Source organism: Lampetra fluviatilis, chromosome 21, assembly GCF_964198595.1.
Source record: "Lampetra fluviatilis chromosome 21, kcLamFluv1.1, whole genome shotgun sequence".
NCBI classification, from domain to species: domain Eukaryota; kingdom Metazoa; phylum Chordata; class Hyperoartia; order Petromyzontiformes; family Petromyzontidae; genus Lampetra; species Lampetra fluviatilis.
The window spans coordinates 9,557,511-9,580,017 of NC_136295.1; the positions used below are offsets into that span (position 1 = coordinate 9,557,511).

The following is a 22,507-nucleotide window of genomic DNA, read 5'->3' on the forward strand; positions in this document are numbered from 1 at the left end:
AGCAACAGTGCTTGAAAATGTTCCTACAAAAGCCAAACCTCCAGATGGGGAAAAAAAATATTGCGTTACAAATGCCTGTCTTGTGTTGGGAGAAAGCAGCTACCTCTTAGTGTGGGTTCATTCATTACTTCGTTATATATATTTATCCATGAATTGGATTAATACTTTATAAGGGTGTACGTAAAATACAATTCCTTGCTATATTGTTTTAACTTCTTCTAATCGATGCACTCTAGTATTATACATCTCCTACAAGCGGTTGGGTAGAGCGGTGGTAGAGTGGTTAGCGTGCTGCACGAGTTAGAATACCCACCACGGCAAATATCGGTGCCAAGTGAAATCTGGACCGGTCCTGGCCCCCTCTTCATCAATCCACTCTTAACTAATGTGCTGAATTTCGATTTAAAGCTTTCGTGACTGCAGGGATTCATCTTCTTGGTTCTTTCGGTAAAGTCACGTAGAAGGGAAATAATAAAATAATAAAAATCAAACATAATAAGATAATTCTCACGACGTTTCGGCCTGTCGGAAAGACAGCGTCTGAATGAGCTCATTCAGCTCATTCAGACGCTGTCTTTCCGACAGCCCTGTTCTTCACCTAAACCCGGCTGCTTGTGTTGTGGCCGAAACGTCGTGAGAATTATTTTATTATGTTTTATTTTTATTATTTTATTATTTCCCTTCTACGTGACTTTACCGAAAGAACCAAGAAGATAATGTGGTGACGTGAGGCGATTATAAAAAAATCACCCAGTTCCACGTTTATTTTGTTTAGCCAGGAAATAAATTGAGAGACCAGGCAAAGTCTCATTCGCAACAGTGGCCTGGGTCGCATTAACGGCTAAAGCAAAACAAGTGAAATAGCAAAGTGCCGGACAGCTATGAAAAATATAGAAACCAGAACAAAAACAACAGTCTCACATGAGAAAACGAACACACTGCACAAACGCACATCATTTCCAAATAATAAAACTCGCAACATGGTGTGGGCAAGCCTTCGTCCCTTGGTGGATTGAGAATCGCTGAAATATATTTTGTTTGTATTATTATTAGCTGAGCTTATGGACTCTAAATACCCTCATTGCACTTTGTATGTCAGAGCCCCCTAAGGAAGTGGTAGAGCCACAGAAGGTGCCTAGTAAAGTTCCATCCAAGGCTAAACCTAAACCTGAAGGTAAGGAGTACAGATATGACATTTGTGTTAGATTGTCTTATCTAATGCAAATGCATATTTTGGGTCGTTTTTAGCCCCATGGAGATCATTGCCCTGGCTTACCGGAGTAACATAGCTTCGGATTTACTTTCATTCTTGCATTTGAAGTTTTCGTGACTGCAAGGATCCATACTCTTTGGTTGTTTCGGTAAAGTCACGTACGTGAATATAAGAATAAAAATCACTACAGTAAATATTTGTTGCTGTGGTTGTTCCACCTGATGACGAAAACTTGTGTTGCCTCCGAAACGTCGTGATTTAGTTATTTTAATTTTATTTTCACCTACGTGACTTTACCGAAAGAACCAAAGAGTATTCATTCTAGCATTTCATTCCACTGTGCATCTCATGCCACTGGGCTTGACGACACTGGATTAACAACAGGTCACGGGTGTAACTTTCAGTTTTTTGTTACACGCATCTACATTTGGGTGCGAAATGTCTGTGTCTTCTGAAATATTTTAATCGTGCTCAGTTAAAAGGTACTGGCGGTGTGCATCTTGTGGGGGTCATCCTTCGATGTGATTTACTCATTTCACCAGCTTTGTCTGCCAGGGGCCGATGAGGCAAGGAATGTAATGAATTCTCTTACATTCTATATGCCTGTATCAAAAAAAAATGTATCTTCAAGTGTTGGCATATTGGCCTTCAAGACTTCTGCAAAACCAGCAGCATGTTTGTACATATCTAAACTTGAAACCAGTTTCACTTTTTGCGGACTCATCAGCAGTCAAACTTGATAAAGAATACTTCTTTATCCGATTTTAATAGCATTCTCTTCTCTAAATGATGGGTTGTTTCTGTAAAAAAAAACAACATTGTAAAACATGAAGTCGGTTATACGAGAAAAAGATGCGTATTGTTGACGTCGAAATATGGATCAGGAGGTGATTTTTTTCAATGTGTTACCCAGAATGCTGTACTATAGCAATCAGTGAGGTCCTATTCGGGAAGGAGTTGGTCATTAGAAGGTTTGCACTGAAACCTTAACCCAGATATGTAGCTCGACACGTAAACGTGTCGGTATTTTTTGGAAAAAGAAGTTGGCTTGTAAGCCACGCGGCATCATTTCTCACTGCACCATTGATCATCTCCACCCTTTGTGTTCATCTTTTTTTTAAAGAGTGATATATATTTTTTTCCAGTGAAATGTATATGCTTTGTAGCTTAAATGATCAATACATTTTATACTTTATTTTGAAAAAAAATCCCCATTTTTATAATAGAACCTATAAAAGAAAAAGTGGAGTTAAAAAGAGTTCCACCAAAGGCAAAACCAAAAGGTGGGTTGGCTCCTAGACATACTTGTGTTTGGTAAGAGATCCAACACAAGGCAATGTCTGTCTGAAGTCACCCTTCCTATCACGTGCACGAGTGCATTGTTGCTTGTCATTTTTTGTTGCAAATTGTTGGCAAGACATTTTTTTTGTGTTCTGATAGTCTGTTTTGTAATGTTAGGCATCTGGAAACATGTTTTGTATTCCTGTCTGTTGTGATGCCTGTCAGAACTCACAAAAGTTTACTTATTGTACATAAAAATTATAATATTACCTAGACTTACTGCAGAGGGCATACTTTCAATTTTTTTGTCGATAACTGGCCATTGCTTTACTGTTTTTGTAAGTTTTTTTTACCACGATTTGAAATTGCCATTCACTCGGCTCAGTCGCTGGAGTTATCCATTTATAAAATGCAGTGTAACATGCAATGCGATGTTTGTGAACATGCCCTCTTAATTAAAGTTATTGACTTAGCGAATTCATTTTGTCAGAAGCTGATGTAGAAAAAATCATCCTTGAAAAGGTTACTCCAAAGCCTAAACCAGAAGGTGAGGAGTATGGAATGCTCTATGAGGTGCCATGTTCTAACACCACCACCACCACGTATTCTGCAATAGTCTTGGCAGTCACATTGCTCAAAGACTGCATAATATGTGACCATCTCTGATTTAGACACCGTGTGTGTTATAGCCATTTAACATTTTTTTTAACCTTTCATGTAATTTAGTTTCATCGTGAGATTTTTTTCCATTTTACACATACAGATAATTGTGCTTGTCCCCAAACTAAAACAATGCTTAAGTCCATAAAATAACCATTATCATTATTATAACCATTATTCGCTCACTCATTGTTTTTGAAAGCTTTAAGATTTTTGGCTTGTTTTAAAAAAAATTTATTGTATTATTTCCATACCACATACACGCATACACATATACATGTTCAACAACATGCCGAGGCTAAAATTGAATTGATCTTTTCAGAGGAAGCTCTCAAAAAGGTTGAACCTCAGAAGGTTTCTGTTGAGCCCGAATCTGAAGGTGAGGCCCTGCAGATAATGCAAATTGTGTGCTTTGGGTGCCTTTGTCAACACAATTGCATATATCATGTGTCTGCAAGTGAACATTGAGAGGATTCCATTCTTTATCCCATTTCATTAACTTTTTTTGTTAACACAGTAATTCTATAAAACTCTTAAGCGGTGGCGATATGTTTACTACCTCGCCTGGAATACACGAGGTTGTCGGTTCGATCCTAACCCTGACAAATGCATATTTGGAGTTTGCATGTTCTCTCCGTGGTAGCGTGGATTTTTCTCAGGGTTCTCCGGGTTTTTCCCCCACATTTAGAAACACACGTTTAGAGTATTTGGTTGCTTTACATTTCCACGTAATAAGCCACTTTGTTGAGCGATCATTTGTGGCCAGGTCGCTTCTGAAAAAGAGCGAAATAGCTCAGTGGGCCTTACCTGGTAAAATAAAAAATAGTTTTTTTAATAGAATTGTAATTCCACGTGCTTTTTCTTCATTATTTCATAAAGCTGTCATGGTTAGTTTGAAATTACTGTATGTCATTCCACATTGCATAGTTAATTTTATATATATATAACAAATGTTGAGTGATTGGTTAGTGCTGTCTCATCAAAGATTTGCATGTTGCCTTTGTCAGAGCTGGCTATGGAAGGTGTAGAGTACGAAACTTTTGTACATAAATATGAAGGTGAGGAGTACACGATTTCTTTTTAACGCATTACTATACCATCTATCGGCACTGCTGTTACCACGGGTATTTGAAATATTGTTTATATTTCCGTCGTGTTTTGCCAGTGATTTTCATGCAGTTGGTTTTGTTTGGTAGTGCGTACTCAAGAATATATTGAAATCGACAAGTTCCACTCAATCCCAGAGCCCCATGAAGGTGAGGAGCTAGGTTGCAGACGCATTGTTGTTGGTTGGTTGATTGCGTTTTTGGTGAATAATGACCACCGCCTTGGTGTTATATAGGCCACATTCTACAGGGAACATTGTACCTCTTTTGTGGATTTGAATATGCTTAAAATATTTTACTTCGTTTTTTGAGTAACAAAACCACACATCTTTTTTTTTCCTTTGGTACAACTTGTTAAAAAAAATTTTTAAAGGTCGGCTTCGGAGATTTTGCGTATAAGCATAGTCAACGGACGTGGCATTCAGTGACATTCGAGGCCACGTGCTCGATAAAAATGTAACAAAACTTCCGTATTTTAAAGTCTAATTTCGGATACAAAAATAAGTGAATGGGGCAGAACGGTAATTTATAGTTGTTATGTATTTCCGCTAGAACCAGCATTGGAAAAGGTTGAGCTTGAGAAAGTTCCTCCAAAGGCTAAGCCCGAAGGTGAGAGTCATGAGTATGGAATTGGTTTTTTCCCCTGTAATTATCAATACATGCTCATTGTGTATTGGGTTGAGCAATGGCTTATTTGCTCAATTACATTGTGTTTGGAATGGGATCATTCGCTCCTCAACCATTTCCATCTCTCGGAGTTTTGCCTGCGTTATATCCATTTCTCATTTTAACATGCCATCTTCTTTATATCGTGTCGGGATGCATTCATTCTAACACCATATATGTAATTAAGGTGTAATTGAGGGGCGTTCTTTTCATAGCATGAGCAATCAAAGTGAAGACTTAGATTTTATTTTGATTGTTTAGCAGCACGATGAAGCACAGGGTACGGAGTTTGCTTTATACTCTTTGGTTCTTTCGGTAAAGTCACGTAGAGAGAAAATTAATAGATCACGACGTTTCGAAGGCTGCTTTCTCTCTTTCACCTGAAGACGGTTGCTTGTGCTGCGATCGAAACGTCGTGATCTATTAATTTTATGCCTACGTAACTTTACCCAAAGAACCAAAGAGTATGGATTCCTGCAGTCACGAAAGCTTCAAATCAAGTTTGATTCATGTTGCATCGGATTGTGTGGCGTTGCTCTGACGTACATAGTTTGGATATTTCAATTCATAGTTTCATCACTGTTGTCATCGCGAAATATCTCTCCCGTTTCCTCTGTGCTGGCTTACTGTGATAATCGTAGACACACAATAGTCGTGATCAATGTACAGCTGAATCGAGGTCTCCTTTGTGTGGATGTCTCTGTCCGTGGGCCTCCACAGCTGAACTCGCTGTTCACCATCGCATGCCTTCTGGAATTGCCATCGTTGGTCGTTCTCTTATGCACGTGTGGCACCCCTTGCCTCATTTTTTGCCACTATTTTTGTCGACCCACTGTCATTTTTTTTATCTTCATTCTTTCCGGCGAGTTCCATTTTTTTGGGCTGTACACTTATCTTCTTAAGAATTTTGTTTCGTTTTCCAGTGATGTATTTTCTTGTCTGTTCGCTTCTTCCAGTTTATTCCTTTGTCATGTATGTATGTACGTATGTTGAACTTCATTTGCACCGTACGTAGCCAACCGTGCTAATCGGAGGTGCGGGGGAAGGACAATAAACTAAACACTAAAGGCAATTTTAAAGACATGAGTACACATAGGAGTCCACAATACACAGCTGACTTATTCAATCATGGACACACAGAGGGAACTTTACACTATACAGCACACATAGTACAGAATACACTACACGGTGCATACATCACACATCACAGTACCGTACATACAGTTGTACACAATACCTGTACAGAGCTGATGTAGTAAGTCTTACAAAACACTAAACAGCACCTTCCACAATACAGCACACACAGTACCCAAAACACCACGCGGTCCAGAATACACCATGCAGTACAAAGACAAAGATCCCCCTTGCAGCCTTAAATGACCGTTGGGGCAAGCGCTGTTTGCGAGCAGCACCCGTGAATGTTGCTTAGTGCACTTTTCATGTTCTGTAACATTTGTGTCTGTCGTCAATTTTCGTGTACATAAATGTGTGCTTTGTTGTGGGCACCCGGTGACATAATGACCTCATGAATGTTTTCACCGGAACCCTTTTTCCCCTTAATGCTGCTGAGGTTGGGTAGGAGGTTAACTCAGTGGAAGTGCATTCATCACAGTGGCAAATCCCATCAGATTGCCATATTTCATTATCTGCCTGCACCTGTAGGAGATGCAAAAAGAGCAGTTTAATTTCATATTGAAGCCTAATTAAAGGTACGTTCGTGGATAACCAGAGAAATGCTTTTTTGCAATTAGGGCTATTTTATTGACGAAATAAATTGAATGGTTACGATTGATATTCGTGGGAATGGTTTATTCCTTCTAGAACCAACACGGGAAAGAGTTGAACTTGGGATAATTATATCTAAGCCAAAATCTGAAGGTGAGCACTGTTGTTATGCAGTTCATGATTGATGGGTTGTTTTTTTTAATACACGCACACACTGTGTATTGAGTTGCAAAGTGCTGCTTTGCACTAAAATGGTGTGTTTTGAAAAGGACGAGTGAATCCGTTTCCATCTTTTGATGTTACGATTATCCTTTTGAAGAAACCATTTGTTCAATGGTTTGGTTCTGTGAGGCATACTTCCAAAGAATATATAAGAAAGAGGTTCAGTAAAAAAACTTTACAGAATTAATTTATTACTTCCCGAATCTTGGCCCTTTTCAAAGTAGTCTGCTTCAAGATATCCACCGATATAGATTTTGCCAGTTGATCTCATTGGGGCAATGTCTCATCACATTTGCCCCAACGGCCTCAGTATCTTCAAAACAGGTCGCTCTCAAAGTGTTTTTAAAGCAACGCATTCTCCACGTAGGTCTGTTGTAACAATGTGATGGTTTTCCAGGGCGACAACAAATTTTACACAGAATTAGATCTGCCATTATTGCTCTTTCTTCGACAACAACTCAACAGGGGCTGAACTTGTACTGACAGGGCCTGCTCTGTGATCGGCCTGCTCAACCTCGTAACAGTGTACACAGCATCTGGGAGGCAGCGAGACTGAGATTAGGTTAATTTGCTTTCTGAAAGTGCCCTGAATCATGAGCATCCCGTCAATTGTAATACAATAATTCTGAAAACTTTTTGAATGGACCTCGAACTATAATTCTGGTAACTCTTTTAAAAGGCATGGCAAACAAAGGTGAATATTTGAATTTTGGTGCTGGAATGCAAACGATACTGTGCGCTGCGTTAGACTCACCAGTTGTATTCAAATTTAGATCTAAAAAAATACACTTCAATAATTACGTGTTCTTCACTACATGCGTTCTTCACTACATATTTACCTGTTAAATAGTGTACACGTGTCCAGGTAAGTTTTCACTTCATGATGCCGTTTCACGGTGTATGTAGAGCCAATTTTTGTCAATCTACTGCTGGATGAGGGCCACCCCACATCTTGCAGGCCATGATGGATAATTTTCCACACTTCAACACGCCGGTCGGTGTGGGTTAGCGAAGATTAGTGAGAGAGTACAGAACAACGATGGATTGTTTGGCACTGCCCTCTGCTGCCCACTTGAAAACTCATGGTATGTATGATGAAAGCTTGTGCTGGAAGATAACAAATGAATGCACATCTCATCGCATACCGTAGGAGAAATTTCCCTGCATTGTTATTTATATCCTGACTGCTACATTTTAAGCACTAGCATGAAGTAGGTACAGTTTTTTATCATTTTAACGACCAATATTTATAACAACAGAAATGTATGCAGAGCTTCTTTCTTGTAAGGGAATAATATAAACTAGATTTAACAATAACATATTTATATTAAACACTCAGTGATGGCAGTAAATAAAAACTGGTCACATCACCATTCCTTGAAGTAAAAACACGTACTGTGTGATGTAATCGGCATTTGAATTTAATGAGGTTACGACAGTTGGATGGCTTTCTGCTATCGTAAAACGTACGGAACGCAAAGTAGATCATGGTCTTGACAGTTCTTGAAAAAATATTCAAACAAAAAATCCAAGGGATGTGCATAACGATATCCCGTTCTAATTTTAAACCCATTTATTTTACTCGGAAATTCCCGCCGAGACTGATGACTTTTTTTCAGGAGGGTCCTGCAATGGAGGTGCAGTGGAGGTGCTGTGTTTTTGAAATTTCCATCGTGGAATTCTGTGCAAGTGTACATGCATCTCACAGAAAATGTTTTTTTTCCGGGTTTTTAATCCGAAATGTGAATGGTGGGGGGGTTTTGTTTGTGTAGAGCCGGAGAAAGAAAGAGTGCCTTTCATACCCGAACCTGCAGGTAGGAATATTAGATTTGGGTTTGTTTTCATACAGTTTTACAATTCCTTCGCATTCATAGAATGGCCCAAAAGGAGAGCAGGTGTTTATCATGTGTGTTCCTTCTGATAGAACTGCAAAAGAAAAAGGTTGAACTTGAAAAAGTTCGCCCTAAGCTAAAACCAGAAGGTGAGCACTTCTGTTGGGCAGTTTTTTCTGTGTGCCAACGTTTGGTCAATACACAGCACTGTGTATTGCATTGAGCAAACGGTGGTTTTTTTTTTGCTCGGTGTGTGGGAAAAAAAGGAGCTGGAAATCACTAACCATTTCCATTTATTTTTGGATGGATGGTTATCCTTTTAATGGAACCATTGCTTTAATGGTTTGGCAGTCATGTTTAAATTGGCATGACGATTTGATGTGCAATGTATGCCATCGATGGGTGTTCTTTACTAGCCGTTGCTTGACAAATCAGTGAAAATTGAAAGTGGCTTTTCTAACGGTCAAGCGATATGTTGATTTGTGTGTTGGTCGACAAGATCGCATGAAAATCGGTATTTTGATTTTATCGTATTTATTTAATTTGTGTTGGTTTATATGATGCGCCTTTTTTTTTACTGTATTGAAGCAATATATCATTACACATTTCACACTGCTGTGTAGGTGTCCGTGGTCGTGTTGATTGAGTTCAGTGTTTTTAGTTATTTCGGATTGTACTGCGTGTGGTTCGCCATGATGTCTGATATTTTTCTCCACACGCTGGGAGTTTTTTCCCCCCACAAACCGAAATCAATATAACAAAAACACAATTCAGAAACTGAATACATTTTCCTAAAGAAGCTCCTGGCACGTAGAGTGAAACACCGGACATCATGCCGAATGTCGCGTGGAACAACCCGAAAACACATCGGAGATCTGAAACACATTTGTGGACACTCAATAAGATTGCGGGAAAACAAACACAGACTTTGAGCTGCTTCTCACAGCACTGACAATGCTTTGTTGTTAGAACCTACGAAAGAAAAACCAGAGCAGCAGCGTAAGATTCCTGAAAAACCAAAGCCTCAAGGTGAGGGTTGTGCATACAGACTCTTTCTTGAGGTCTTCCTATGCAAGCCCACGCTTCAACTGAGTTGGCATTGCTGCATTTGCATCTGGAATTTCATTAAAAGCTGGATGAAAATTTAAGTGTTTTTTTTTTGTTCCTTTTAGAACCAGAAAAGGAAAAAGTACAGATTCCTAAAGTTCCTTTGAAACCTAAGCCTGAAGGTGGGATATAAGAAATGGTTTTACTTGGCTAAAATCTCATTTCTACAAAATTACATTTTAATTACAATGATATAGTAATAGTACCGGTAGTCGTAAATGCAGCTGGCTAATGTGAAGGTTGTCTCTTTGATAGAACCAGAAAAGAAAAAGGTTGAATTAGAAAAGGTTCCTAAACCTCCGATGAAAGGTGAGAGATGCTGATGCGGTTGACGATTTCCGTTTTCATTCAATACACGAGCACTCTGTATTGGGTTGAGCAATGATGCATTTTTTGCTCAATGGATGTGTGTTTAGAAAAGGATCATGAAGGTCTTGAACCATTTGCCTTTTTTATTGTGGTTATCCTTTTGAAAAACCATTGTCGAAATGGTTTGTTGTCATTGTCTTGGTGTGGTGATTTATTTACATTTGTTCTAATTAAGTGAATGCCTTTTGGCGTCATCTGGTCCAACACCAGTGGAGACTAGGCTCTAAGAAAAGCCCTCTCGGGTGTGGACCAATTAATTTCAAGGACAGTGCATTTCATTATCAGAGTTGTCTTTTTTTGTTTGCATTTTGACTGCTTGTGTTGTGGTTATTGCAAACATGATCCCTTGTATAAAGGTGTCAGTTTTGGTGCCAGATAAAAGGGTAAAAACCTATTACTACTACTAAGTTAATGCTATTGATGTGATATATGGGATATAAGAATCCGAGGCAGTCGCAACAACCATGAATTTAAGTTGTAACCGTAGATAACAGGTGACCTCAACTGAAGTTGAGATAAAGAGGTAAAAAGGTACCTTCGGCACTAGAGAAATACAGTAAAGTCCTCGTGTAACGCGGTGGATGCGTTCCTAAAAAGTTAAGCGTTAAGCAAAAAACGCATGAAGCGAAAACAAATTCCCCATAAATAATGTAACGATACCATTTGGCGAGATACGATGTACGCGCACCACACAGTAAGATGGCGGGACAAATAACAGAGGGTACACCGCCGCATTACTGTATCATTCCATGTACTGTATCTTACCTCTCAGCCATGCAGCTCAAGAAGGTAGGTCGTTGCCGACCGCTCAGAAGGGGAGCATTCCACGTTATAATGGTGCACCTACCACGTTATGTGAAAAGTGTTCCATAATGGAAGAACCGCGTTGTAGCGAAAACGCGTTATAGCGTGCACACGCGTTAAACGAGGACTTACCGAAGGCGATTTTGCATTGCTCTGGCCAAAATCCCACGTTTGCTATTGCTCCAGTGACACCCCATGGCCTCAGAATCTTGTCCAGGCTACAGAGAACATCGTGAGATATTTTGTTTAAAATCAATATTTTATACGCAAGTTTTTTTTGTTTTACTCTTGTAATGTACTTCTTACTTACACATCTCTTGTGAAAAACCCAAACTGGAAGTTGAGACTCGTGCAAGTGTGCTGTCGTGCTCTGTCGCAAACCGAACTTGTACCTGTGTGTACGCGATATCTACACTGAGACATGTTTAGCACTTAGACCCATTTTCCTAGTCACAGCTCGGCTCAGGCTTGGCTCTGGCTCAAATGAGCCACATGGCTCAAAGCCAAGCTTAACTGGCTAGTACCATGGCCAGGACTTCTGCAGGCTGAGCTTGACCCAAGCCATCGCTGAGTCGCTGACTCGTGTCGTTAGAAAAAACCAAATGGCTCGTGTCTGAGCTGCTGAGTCATGTCAGAGGTCGAGAGTCAGAGTCAAGCCATGCACGAAAATATTTTCCACATTAACGAGCTGGTAATCCACATTAACGAGCTGGTAATCCACATTAACGAGCCAGTAAACCACATGGACGAGCCATGACTAATTATAATGTAAAATAAAAAATATATTTAAATCCTGAAAGAGATTTCGTACCAACCTGATGAAATATGTGAGACAAAAACTCAAAGGGAGGATCAGTAACATAGATACTTAGATTAGGTCAGGAATATAATATGCATATTCCTACTCACAGTGCAATGTCAAGTATATGTAAAGTTTAATTGCTTCAGTTGTAACAAAAAACATAATTTTTCTCGTAGAACTAGAAAAGGTTGAAATAGACAAAGTGCCACCTAAGTCGTATGAAGGTGAGAGGAGCTAATATGAAATTGGCATTTAAATTTTTTACATTTTCTGTAAATAAAAATTAATTTTGTGTATTCAGTTGGGCAAAGGTTATTTTTGCTCAATGTATTAGTGTGTGCCTTAAATATAATAATGCAGTTTCTTGGATTGGATTGGTATTTTAGAACATTACCATGCGAGTAAGATGTTACTGTCGTTCTTATTGCTATGGCTAGGTATTTTAAGAGTTTATATATACAGCATTACAATTAGAACTAATAGAGAGTGGTCAACTCTGAGATCAATCAATATTGGGGTTGATCAATAAGGTGTTTGTGTTCTCTGAGATCTAGATTCCGACGTATTTATGTCCTGAAACGTAATTATATTTACCACGTAAAAGCTATGTCGGCAGCATGAATGTAAAATAAAAACGGTAATGGAAATTCACTCTGATTATTTATACATCTTTGGTAATTGCCACATACTTTTGTTACCGATAGAACCTGCTAGAGACAAAGTAGAGCCGCGCATCGCTCCTGAGAAACCTAAACCTCAAGGTGAGGGTCGTGCGTATGAATTCTGTGTTGGATTTTTCCCCAACACAAGTTCATATGTCAAACACTCGTGAAATGTCAACATTGACACATTGACAGCGGTAGCTTCGCGTTTCTATTGTTATCGTTAAATACATTGTAATTTTATAGTTCACTCAGAACGAGAAAATGTATAGCTGGATAAAACTGGCTTTCAAACCTGAGCCCAAAATGATTATCGCGTTGAGATTTGTTCATCTCGTGCAGTACAGCAACGATTTTGGAATGTGCGAAACATTATCGTTTGCTCATTCCTCAGTCCGCTTATCCTGGTGAGGGTCACTATGCATCATATTAAACGTTAATGAATACCGAGGTGGAATAGAATGGGTCATCATAGAAATGATCTGTATTTGTTAGAACCAGAAAAGAAAAAGGTCGAGCCAGAGAAAATGCCTCCGAAGCCTAAACCTGCAGGTGAGAAATAATCTTGTGACTTATAAAAAAACTACGACGTAGTTTTTTTATACATATTTTTAACCTATCTATGTGACTTTACCGAATGACCCAAAGAATATGAAATATTCTTTTGCGTTAATTGATGTTGACATTCAGTCGGCGTGTTGCTTTTTGTTTATACGCAACGGTTGTTGTCAATACATATTATGTGTATTGAATTGAGCTCTGGTATGTATATATGCTCAATTAAAGTGCGCGTTTTGGAAAGTGCAGTGACTGCAGCTGCAGTTAGACGTGTGCTTGTTAGAAAATTATGCTTCGTGGTTCAGTTACATGTGTTTTGAGAGATATTTTGAGAAGAGTGCAGTATTTTTAAGGTTGCATTTATGGGTAAATTTTATGACGAGCATCATTTTGACAATTTTAATGATGTGTTTTCGATAGTGTAGTTTTTGTGACTTTGCTAACATATGCTCTGGATTTTTTTTTATTTTGACTTGAGTGGATTGTGGTTTTCCAAGAACCATATTTGAGAGAGAACCATTGAATAGAGCACCGTTTGTGATCAATCATGATCGTAAGAAGATTTGCACGAGTGGTTATTTTTATTCAAACATGCTGCACAGTTGTATATATGTTTTAATTACACATTTGGACAAAGCAGACATTAAAGTGCAGAATATATCTTTCTGCTAGAACCAGAAAAGAAAAAGGTTGAGCTAGAGAAGGTTACTGCTAAGCCAAAGCCTGAAGGTGAGAGCTCATGCTATTGTGTTGGTGTTTTCATTTTTATCGTGATTTTTTTTTGTCAATACACTGCTTATGCGTATTGGATTGAGCACGAGTTTTTCTGCGCTCAATACGATGGTGTGCTCTCGAAGTTTAAGAATCATATCTGAACTTAAATACGGTTGGTTTGGGTTTGGCATTTAGTTCATGATGCTGCATGATGTATTAATATGATCGAATTGGCCCACATTTATGTTAATTTACGTAATATATATTTTTGCTAGAACCAGAAAAGAAAAAGATTGAGATAGAAAAGGTTCCTCCTAAACCAGGGGTCGGCAACCAAAATAACAAGAAGAGCCATTTCTTTCCAATTCGGTACAAAATTCAGTATTTCAAGAGCCGCAATGCATCTGAGTACATAAGTACATATTGTCAAGAAGCAGCCCGTAAAGAGCCGCATGCGGCTCCGGAGCCGTAGGTTGCCGACCCCTGTCCTAAACCAAAGCCTGAAGGTGAGAGGGCCCATGATATTGAGTTGGTATTTTTATTTTTATCGTGATGTTTTTGGTCAATACACTTCTTGTGTGTATTGGATTGAGCACTAGTTTATCTGCGCTCAATACGATGGTGTGCTCTCGAAAGTTTAAGAATTGGTCCTAAACTGAGATATGGTTGGGTTGGGTTTGACACTCAATTTTTGATGCTGCATGATGTATTCATATTTATTATCGATTTGGCCAAAATGAATTGTCAATTTACAGAATATGTGTTTGCTAGAATCAGAAAAGAAAAAAGTTGAGCTAGAAAAGGTTCCGTCGAAGCCTAAGCATGAAGGTTAGAGAGAAAATTGACGTTCAATTGGTGTTCTGATAGTTGTTGTCAATACATGGCCCTGTGTATTGGTTTGAGCACTGGCGTATTTTTGCTCAATTTAGCAGTGTGCTTTGAAAGTGTAGTGCCTGTGACTACACAAAGGCATCCTTTGGTTGCTTGAATATTAGACTTGGTGGTTCAGTTTTCTCTTCTTTTTATATGAGCATGTTCACGACAAAAAAAACAGCATATACAGGATGACATTTATTGATAGTTCATTTGCATTTAAAATTTTGCATGATGTATACACATCTCATTATTTAGTTGGACAAAGCAGACGTTAACGTGTAGAATATATATATATATATTTTTTGCTAGAACCAGAAAAGAAAAAAGCTGAGATAGACAAGGTTTCTCCTAAACCTAAGCTTGAAGGTAAGAGAGATAATGATGTTAGTTGGTGTGTTGATGTTAGTTGTGTAGTTTTGTCAATGCAAGCCCTCTGCATTGAATTGAGCACAGGTTGTTGTATGCTCAATGATAGAGTGTTTCTTGGAAAGTGTAGTGACTGGAACTACACTTAGACATTGTGTGATTGGAATACTTTGCTCTGTGGTTCAGTTGATTTTGTGCGTTTTAAGAGGCATTTTGGAAAGAGTGCAGTATTTTTAAGGTTACAGTTTTAACTCGGCCTAAGCGTAGCAGAATTGAATCATTTCATTTGAATCCAGCATGCTCCATCATGCATGTATGATTCGCTTTGGAAAGTGTAGTTATTTTGTCTACACTTAGACATGGTGTGGCTATTTTAATATTTTCTGAGCGTGTTTGCAATCAATCGTGATGGTCATAAGTCACGTATGAGTGTTTATTTTTAATCCAACATGCTGCACTTATCTTTAATTATGCATTTGGACAAAACGGACATTAATGTGCAGAACATATATTTTTGCTAGAACCAGAAAAGAAAAAGATTGAGATAGAAAAGGTTCCTTCTAAGCCAAAGCCTGAAGGTGAGAGGGCCCATGATATTGAGTTGGTGTTTTTATTTTTATCGTGATGTTTTTGGTCAATACACTTCTTGTGTGTATTGGATTGAGCACTAGTTTATCTGCGCTCAACTGATTGGTGTGCATTCAAACGTTTAGCAATCGTATCTACCCTTAGGCACGGTGTGGTTTGGAACTATACTTAAATTTGGATGTGTGTTAATATACAGATTATATCTGTTTGCTAGAACCTGACGAGAAATAGGTTGGTGTGTTGATTGCCAATACATGCCCTGTGTATTGGATTAAGCACTGGTGTGTTTATACTCAATGTAATCGCGTGTTTCAGAAAGTGTAGTGTCTTAACCACACATAGACTGATCGACAAGACCTTGCTGCTTTTGGTTTTTAGAAATTTGAAGAGACGCATCAAAGCTTACATAAGATTACATTTTAACTAATACTGATTATATTTGGTGATACGTCAATGCGATCGAAACGTCGTAGTTTTTTGTTATTTTATTTGAACCTATCTACCTTCAGCATTGGATTCATTTTATACATTTGTGAACTAATCGTCATTGTTCGTTGTCACTCAATTCTAAAGTGGCATCTCTCGACATGTAAGGCAGATTCCGATTGCCATTCAATGTATTTCAACGTGTCTCTTTATTTCATTCATTTGGGTCATTATTGGATGCTTATGCTCGTTCGGTGCTGGGTTCTTACTTTGTTAGGCCTATCAAGCGGCCTATGAAATATCTCTTGTGCAATTGTGTACACTTTGTATCCGCATTTTTATTCAATCACCTAAATGTCTGTGTGTTCTTTGGAGAGAGTTCTTCTCTGGCCGTTGTCTTTGTAAAAGCTAGCAAATTGTTTTCATGTTATTTTTGTTGCTAGAACCTGCTAAAGACACAATCGAACACCTTATTGTTCCTGACAAACCTAAGCTGGAAGGTGAGGGTTTAGATATGGGTCCTGCATTGCTGATTTACAATGCAAACCCATATTATACTCATATCATTGAATTAATATTAGAATCTCTTCTTGGAGATTAACATATATCCTATTCATGAAAAGTGCCCATCAAAGCTGAATACAAGTCAGACGTTCAAATGGTGTTTGTGTTGGAGTCTTTGTCTAACACAAGCATATGTTACATGCTCTGTAATCAATCATCAACAGTGCCTTGTAATGTTGGTGAAGTTCATAAGAGTTGTAGGTTTCCATTCCTGGAGTGCACATTGCAGATAATTTGTCGTGTATATTATGTTTCGTGTATTTGTTATTGTTCAATACTTTTAATCCAAATTATTTGAATGATCATTTTTGTGGGGTTACGGTGGCTTTTTCCATCATAATCTCATTTTAAACCTGACATCATTTAGAATTTCCGTATTTTGGAAATAAACATTCTTATCTTGTGCGCTTACTACTATACCCAAACATATATTTGTGTTCACGTCTACAGGTTCAATCATTCTTCTTTTCCCATCGAATGCTTTTTTTACAGTCGTGGAGGTCCTTGCGCTTTGTATCCATATAAGGAGCTGGCGATGGTGATCTTCTGTAGCTAGATGCAAATGACCATTCTTGCCTTGTTTCTATTAGAACCAGTTCAGGAGAAAGTGGATCTCCAGAAGGTTCCTCCTAAAGCCAAACCTGCAGGTATGGGGTGAATAACAATGGGGCATCGAGCAGATTTGCTCGGAGGAAATTTGCACATGGTAATTTTTTTGCATGGCTTGGAATCAAAGCCCACAAGCGATGGGAATTGCTCTTTATTGGATGAAACTTTTTTTTTCATTCAACCGTCATGTTTGCATATAAATGCGACATGAATGATCCAATTGCGTGGTCCGTCTAAATTTTAACATACTAGAAGCAAACTGGGTATATGTATACGTGTGATTCTGCTCTCAATACAATGATTATTATCTGGTTTGGTTTGATTGTCAGAACCTGAGAAGGACAAAGTTGCACCCACGAAGGTTCCTGCAAAGGCTAAACCAGGAGGTGAGGGTTGTGGATATGGGGCTTGTTTATGGATTGACTTTCCATTGCAACGCCATATCTTGTCTTGGGTTAAACACACACAGCTTCTGTTACATTATAAAAAAAAAGAATTCCATCACATTTGGTGCTTAAAGCCATCAATCTGATCAAGTTCAATCGGATCATTCTTCTAGAACCTGAGAAAGAGAAGATTGAGCTTAAAAAGGTTGCACCAAAGGCAAAGCCAGAAGGTAGGTATTGCAGATATGAGTTTTTTGTTGGTATTTCTCTTCCAACACAAGCCCATATCTTGTAGTGGGGTTAATGGCCCCATGGTGTGCATCAGGAAATGCATGAATAATGAATCACATGTGCCAATTGAATTGCTCAGCATTATCAGCAGGTTGATAACAAACTCTATTGTGTACAATTATTGCTTTGTATTTTATTTAAAAAAAACCTAAAAAATCTGAAGACTTGTAAATATTGTTTAATATGTTTTGTAAGTGGGGTATATTTGTGCAGCTCTTCATCTCATCATTCATTCTTTCTTTTATATGTTGCTTAGTAATTTTTCCATTGCTTACTTGCAATGTGCAAACATTTAAAAGCGCTGTTTTAATTGGTATTTGTGCCTCACAGGAGCTTTTATTTTACATGCAAGTTTTGTACATAAATTCAGCGTCTCTACTTAAAACTATGCTATCCTCTTTCTGAAAGTTTCTAAAGTTGTCCAAGACATGGTCAGACAATTTCGAGTGTTACATATTTAAAACGGTGAACTCTGAAATTTATTTGAGGCTTATTTTGAATGGTATCTTTCAGGCACTATCATAGAATAAAAGGTACCGTTAAAGTGAATGAAAGATTAGGGCAGGATTTCCTCTCGGGCCTCCCCCCCCCTCTTGTGGAAGCCCTTTTCATCAGTCGTGGTGTGAGGCAGGGAGCAAATGGACCTTGACCCTTACTTTTGTGAATGTGTTAATAATGGGTGGTCGTTAAAAAAAATACAGTAATATGATATTCTCTGTCAACAAGGCGATGGTTTCATTAAATCATCGCCGTCATTTCGATGTGTTTCCATTGTTAAATGTTACGGCATAGCCTTGACCTTGTATTCATAAAAAAGGCTCTGTAGTTGAGTGTGACGTTAAAACGGCTGTATAATTCTTCCTATTTTAGAACCTGAAGTGTCCAAGAAGGTGCCTGTACCCCTCAAAGACAAAGTTCCTGCAAAGAAAGAAGGTACAGAACGATGTGGTTGACTTCATATTGAATTATGATCGAATTTGCAACAAGAATCATAGTCTTTTGTAAATTATTGCCTGCCATTTCTGAGCATACTTCATATGTTTTTGAACATCACCGGTGAAATGAATTTAAACATTTACATTATATTTTTACGTGAAATCTTTTTTTCTGTTCATGTTAGTTCATTTAAACCATTTTTTTTCTCCTATATGTGCCAAATCTACCCCATCATCTTTTTTATATCGCATTTTATATACAAAAAATTACATTTTATAAAAATGTAATACAATAATATTACAACAAATGTAATATTGATTTTCAATTAATATTTTTTGACAATTTTTGATAACCATTTAGCCGTGCAAGAAAAGGTGCCTAAGTTTGGAGCTAAAGCTCCTACAAAAGGTGAGATCAGACCTACAGGGTGAGCCATGCAATACTCAACAAAAGTATTGCTCATGGTCTAATTGCTTTTTATTTATTCATGCATGCACCTTTTGACAGTGAAAGCTTTAGTTTCAGTGGCCTTGGGGTATTCTGATTTGTGGCTGTGTCGAGGTCTTCGAGTGAAATGTTTTTTTTGTCTGCCCCTGCTACTATCACTGCTGTCATTGGAGTGACCTGTAAAATAATTGAATCCCTGCTATATTCACGTACATTTTCCACCACAAATCAGAGCTCAGGATACCCGCAAGGCCTTTTACTTTGAACGTCTTAAAGTATGGCTGGGAACTATTTGCACGTTCATAGTTCCTTTTTACGTGAAATTTACGAAAAATTACCATTTTTTAGGTGCCCTGTTTTTTACCTTCAATCGTTTTTTTATGGAATGTTTTTTTTATTGTTTTAGTTCTTTGTCTTTGCCTTTTTTCTGATGGCAATTATTTTTTTACTTCTCTTTTCATAAATGCATAAATGTACTTTTTTTTTTATTGACATCTGGATCGGTTCACCCAAGACGTACTTTTGTTGTTATGTATTCAGTGAATGTGTTCGTGGCATTTATTTTTCTATGTCACTACATGTGCGTTTCCATCTATGTCAAGAATGATGTATATTATACCACCAAGCTTTTCATTCTTATGTACAACATGTCTATTATGAAGTAATACTTTTTTAATATTCCGTGTTGAATGTCACCACCCTTTAATTCATGGGCAGCTTTACCAAATGTTTTGTTTCTTGTTTTTGCCCAAACAAGTCCTCATTATTGTTATTACGATTTTGTCAGAAATTGTTATTCAATATTTATTCATTGTCCAGTAAGTGTCTCATTCACCTTCATTTAATAACACTTCACAGCCGTTTGTTTTGGCGTGTATAATCGCCCTCATTTATCTGTCACATTCACCATTCTTACTTTACGTCATTTCATTTGTCATTGTGTGTGTGTTCCACGTACAAAAAAACCCGCCCACAACTTTGCTTACTTCAAGTTGATGCCGCGGGCGTAAAAGATGTTCCGGAGACAGTAGCAGCACCGACGAAGACCGGCGAAGAAGTGACCGAGCCCGTGGCAGCTCCCGGAAAATTTTTCAAGAAGCCCGATAAAGGTACTTAGCGAATACACCGCCTTAAATTGTTAGCCGGGTGTCATGGCGTGCAAGCAGATTTACACATCTGTGTTCTTTGTCAAAGTCGTGCCAATTTCCATACATGAAATCATCGTTGTCAACGTGTCTCCGTAACAAAGTGTTTGTTTGCAAAGATGCCGCTTTGACTGAAAGTCAAGTGCTCTTTGACCCGTCTTTGAATCATGTTTTCTCTGTCTTAGACTTTACATTTATTTTTGATGCTGAAAGGCTCCTTCATCTGTGTTTAGTAGTCGTGTTTTTTTTACGTGAAACACCATGTTCTGTGCTTGTGTGTTCTCTGTTGTCTTGCGTTTAATTTCATTATGCTGTGTTTTTCATTTTAAGACTAATTGTTGATTTTGTCATTCGTTCATTTTTAACATCAGCATTTGTCTGTCTTACATCGTGTGTGAAGTTTGTTGAACAAAGTGTTACAGTTATCTCTTGGCTTTTGGAGAAAACGGTTTTGTTGTCGGTTACAATTAGCAAAGAAACCCAAATTTACGTACAAAAATCTACTTTGACCAAAAAACCTTTTCCCCAAAAGTGTGACAATACCATCCCTGAGTCTCGTTTTGTGTTGCTTGTTTATAATTGATGGTGACTGCTTTATCTTTCTTGATAAAAAAAAACAATCCCATAAAATCGTAACAAAATAGGCAAGAAGCCAGAGACGGAGGAGAAGAAAGAGGACCTGAAGATGCGCATCGGCAAGGGCAAAATTCCCACAGAAGAGGCGAGCGTGGAGACAGTGCAGCTGAAGAAAGTTCCAGGCCGCGTTGTTCCACCAAAAGAAAAAGAGGCCAAGGAGAGACCCGGAACCCCTGGGCGCGAGGTCACCGAGCTTAGGCGTCCATCGAGGTCTGGAGTGGCCTCTCCCGTGCCGCAGAAGGTGGTGGAAAAGCCCGCTTTGAAGCCGACCGAAGTTGAGGTGTCCGGCCCCGCCAAGGTTGCTCCTCAAAAGAAGGCCAAGCCAGCCGAGGTGCCGGAGGAGAAGGCCAAGATTCAGATCGGGAAGGGCAAGATCCCGGTGACCGAGAAAGAAGAGGAGGAAGAAGTGCATTTGAAGCGGGTGCCCGTAAAAGTGCCTGACGAGAGCGAGCCACTTTCGAGGGAAGAGACGCCTAGCCCATCGGAGCTGGAGCTCGCAGAGCTTGAAGGTTCGGAAGATGAGGTGGAAGCCCCTGGGAGGTCGTGGTCAGAGAGTCGAGGTATGGCCTGCCGTTGCTGCTGCTGCTGCTGTTACTCTGCTACTGATGGCTCTCCGTGACAAGGAGCTGATCAGTAGAATCTCTGAAGCGTGTGCTTTTGTCTGAAAATTACGTCTCAGTCTGTTTTGTCTATATGTTTATCGTCTGGTGTGTGGCTCTTATGGTTCTATGTTGTTGTCTGGACTTTGCGTGTGTATGTTTCTGTGTGTTTTTTGTGGCGAGCGGTAGTGCAGCGGTTAGTGGGCTGCGCTATGAACCCGGCAACCCAAGGTTGTTTCCAGCTCACGGCCAACACTAATGACAATTATATTAACGGGTCCTGGGCCTCTCCTAGGTGTATAAACATCACCACTAGGGAGACAAAGGTGGCAGGGGCGTAGTGCTGGCCACCTGCTACCTCGTGTGCCTTGTCGGCCTTTATATGTGCTCACTAAGAGCACTTGCCCAAAAAGTCTGTTGAGGCTATATGGATGATACTCTTTGTTTCTTTCGGTAAAGTCACGTAGAATGGAAATAATAAAATAAAATACAAAATAATAAAATAAAACTTTATGAAATAATATAAAATAATAATTTTATTATGTTTTATTTTGTTTTATTTCCATTCTACGTGACTTTACCGAAAGAACCAAAGAGTAATTCCTGCAGTCACGAAAGCTCCAAATTAAGATTATATGGATGATATTTGTCTTTGCTGTGTATTTCTTGTTGTCTCATGTGTTTGCTGTGCGTCTTTTGGTTGTCTATCGTTTGGTGCGTGTCCGTTAACGCTTTCCAACTAAAGTTGAAAGCTTTGCGTATTTAGCTCTAGCCGTCCCTCTGTAACGAGAGGGGGTGGGGGGCTTACAATAAGTGTTATTAAGATGGTCGAATATAAAGATTATTTGAGGGTAAAGTTTCGTTGCTTTTATCGACTTACCCACTCTTAAAATTATTCGCCTCGCCGGCCAAGGCGA

At 38.8% G+C, this 22,507-nt stretch overlaps 1 protein-coding gene across 1 annotated transcript in view; it reads left to right on the forward strand.

Moving 5' to 3' along the window:
* The window catches only part of LOC144938213 (titin-like), a 335,325-nt gene that overhangs the window by 152,696 nt on the left and 160,122 nt on the right, over window positions 1-22,507 (forward strand). The window contains 24 exon segments of the mRNA XM_078866029.1: window positions 1,100-1,174; window positions 2,440-2,496; window positions 2,985-3,041; window positions 3,477-3,533; window positions 4,162-4,212; window positions 4,351-4,410; window positions 4,813-4,869; window positions 6,748-6,804; window positions 8,646-8,687; window positions 8,798-8,854; window positions 9,675-9,734; window positions 9,878-9,934; window positions 10,068-10,121; window positions 12,492-12,548; window positions 12,945-13,001; window positions 13,680-13,736; window positions 15,485-15,541; window positions 17,132-17,188; window positions 17,480-17,536; window positions 17,710-17,766; window positions 18,698-18,760; window positions 19,124-19,171; window positions 20,203-20,319; window positions 21,000-21,551. Of these exon segments, the coding sequence (XP_078722155.1) occupies window positions 1,100-1,174; window positions 2,440-2,496; window positions 2,985-3,041; window positions 3,477-3,533; window positions 4,162-4,212; window positions 4,351-4,410; window positions 4,813-4,869; window positions 6,748-6,804; window positions 8,646-8,687; window positions 8,798-8,854; window positions 9,675-9,734; window positions 9,878-9,934; window positions 10,068-10,121; window positions 12,492-12,548; window positions 12,945-13,001; window positions 13,680-13,736; window positions 15,485-15,541; window positions 17,132-17,188; window positions 17,480-17,536; window positions 17,710-17,766; window positions 18,698-18,760; window positions 19,124-19,171; window positions 20,203-20,319; window positions 21,000-21,551 (1,920 nt within the window).